The 1651-nt window shown below is 61.8% G+C and overlaps 1 protein-coding gene across 1 annotated transcript in view; it reads right to left on the reverse strand.

Annotated features, from left to right (window-relative positions):
• Positions 1–1651, reverse strand: part of SEC16A (SEC16 homolog A (S. cerevisiae)) — a 30186-nt gene that overhangs the window by 13309 nt on the left and 15226 nt on the right. The window contains exons 9-11 of the mRNA XM_010846957.1: positions 1505–1566; positions 1260–1398; positions 670–909 (exon numbers count right to left, since the gene is read on the reverse strand). Coding sequence (XP_010845259.1) covers positions 670–909; positions 1260–1398; positions 1505–1566 — 441 coding nt within the window. The remainder of the gene's footprint in view (positions 1–669; positions 910–1259; positions 1399–1504; positions 1567–1651) is intronic.

Genomic DNA, 1651 nt, shown 5'->3' on the forward strand with positions numbered 1-1651 from the left:
CTGGCCCAGGGACACAGGCTGTGGGACCAGGGCCAGCGGAGCAGCACACTGCCATCCCCTCCGCCGTGACTGAGGCCTCGAGGACGCAGATTCCCCAGGCCCAGGATGACCCCTGGGCCCCCCCGGGCATCTGCCCAGCACCGGTAGGGCCTTTCGCACTGCAGCACCCCTTCCACAAGTAACCTGGGCCGCAATTCAGAAAACTTCTGACCAAGAGCCAAAAACGTTTTAACAAACAGTAATTAAACGAACAGATGTGGGATTTCCATCAACTGTAAAATGTCTACTTTAAGATCATTTCCTTATCAAACCATGAGTCTCGATGGGCCCCACTCTGCACTGCCAGGTGCCCGCGTGGAGCCAGCGCAGGGCATGTGCCTCGGCGCCGCCCGCCTGTGCCCAGGCCGCTCCACTCTGGCACAGGCCCCGCCCGCTCACAGCAGCGACGGTGCGCTCCCCCGACCTGCGTCAGGACACACGGATGTTGTCCTATGCACGTGTTCACCCCGAGACGCGCCACACGCAGCAGGGGCAGGGCCACAGCCCGGGCTCAGGCCTGCTCACCTGCCGAGTGACTCAACACGGGACCGGCAGCTCTGACACAAGCAGCGCTCAGGACAAGCTGCCGTTCGCACCTTCAGAGACGACACGCCAGCGCGGGTCACTCACCTTCTTGCGGCCATAGAGCAGCAGCTCCCGGAACCGCTCTGTGTCTTTCTCGAGGGTGCTGGCGGCCTGACTGTCCGTGAGGAATGAGAGCTGGGCCTCGCCGGACTCCTCCTCCTCCACCTGCTCCACAGCCTCGTTGGTGAAATCGATCAGGTTGGCCTCATTCGGCGACTTCCCAGGAAGCCACACGGTTCGGTGGTTTCGTAACAAGAGCTCTGCAATGTCTGTGCCCACCACGGTCTGCGAGAGACAAGAGGGAGAGCAGGCTCAACCACAAACAGACCCTCTGAGGGGGCAAGACCACCCCAGCCTTGGTCGGGGAGGGCCCGTCAGACCGCCTCGGGTGCAGAGCTGCTCCCCCCCTTGCCGGGAGCGACACGGCACACCGGAGGCACATGCTGGGCAGGCCGACGATGCGGAGGCCAAACCTCCCTTTACCCCAAACCACATGCCCTACTGGACTCCTGCTTCCTGCGGGACCCCCCGGACGGGAATGCCTGGCCCAGAAATCCTGCCTGATCCTCCTGGGGGCTGAGGACCCCGGGACTAGAGCCGACGAGAAGGGACGCTCTAGGAGGGGAGACACGTACCCCGTTCTGCCTGCACAGCAGGACAATAAAGCTCCAGAGAAGACTCGCAGACTCTTTGTCTATTAAGTTTTCATTCTGCAAACACTTTGTAGCCTTGTTCTGTGCAAAATTAATAACATCCACTTTATGGGTCTCATCTCTGCAAAAAGAACACACGCTTGGTGAACAGCAGCCGCAGCATTTGCCAGGCCGTGCCCGGCACAGCCAGTGGGCGGGGCACCGAGAGCGCTTCTGTGGGCACGTACTTGCCGAGAGGTCCTGGGAAGGCCCGCATCTCCTCCTGCTCCGGTGTATGCTGCAGCAAGGTCTAGGCAGGGACAGGAGAGGGACGGGGAGAGTGGTTCACGGGGGTGGCACAGCATCGCCTGGCCCAGCCCACGTCTGCTGGCCAC

This window comes from Bison bison, unplaced genomic scaffold, assembly GCF_000754665.1.
Source record: "Bison bison bison isolate TAMUID 2011002044 unplaced genomic scaffold, Bison_UMD1.0 scf7180017849300, whole genome shotgun sequence".
In the NCBI taxonomy this organism is placed as follows: Eukaryota; Metazoa; Chordata; class Mammalia; order Artiodactyla; family Bovidae; genus Bison; species Bison bison.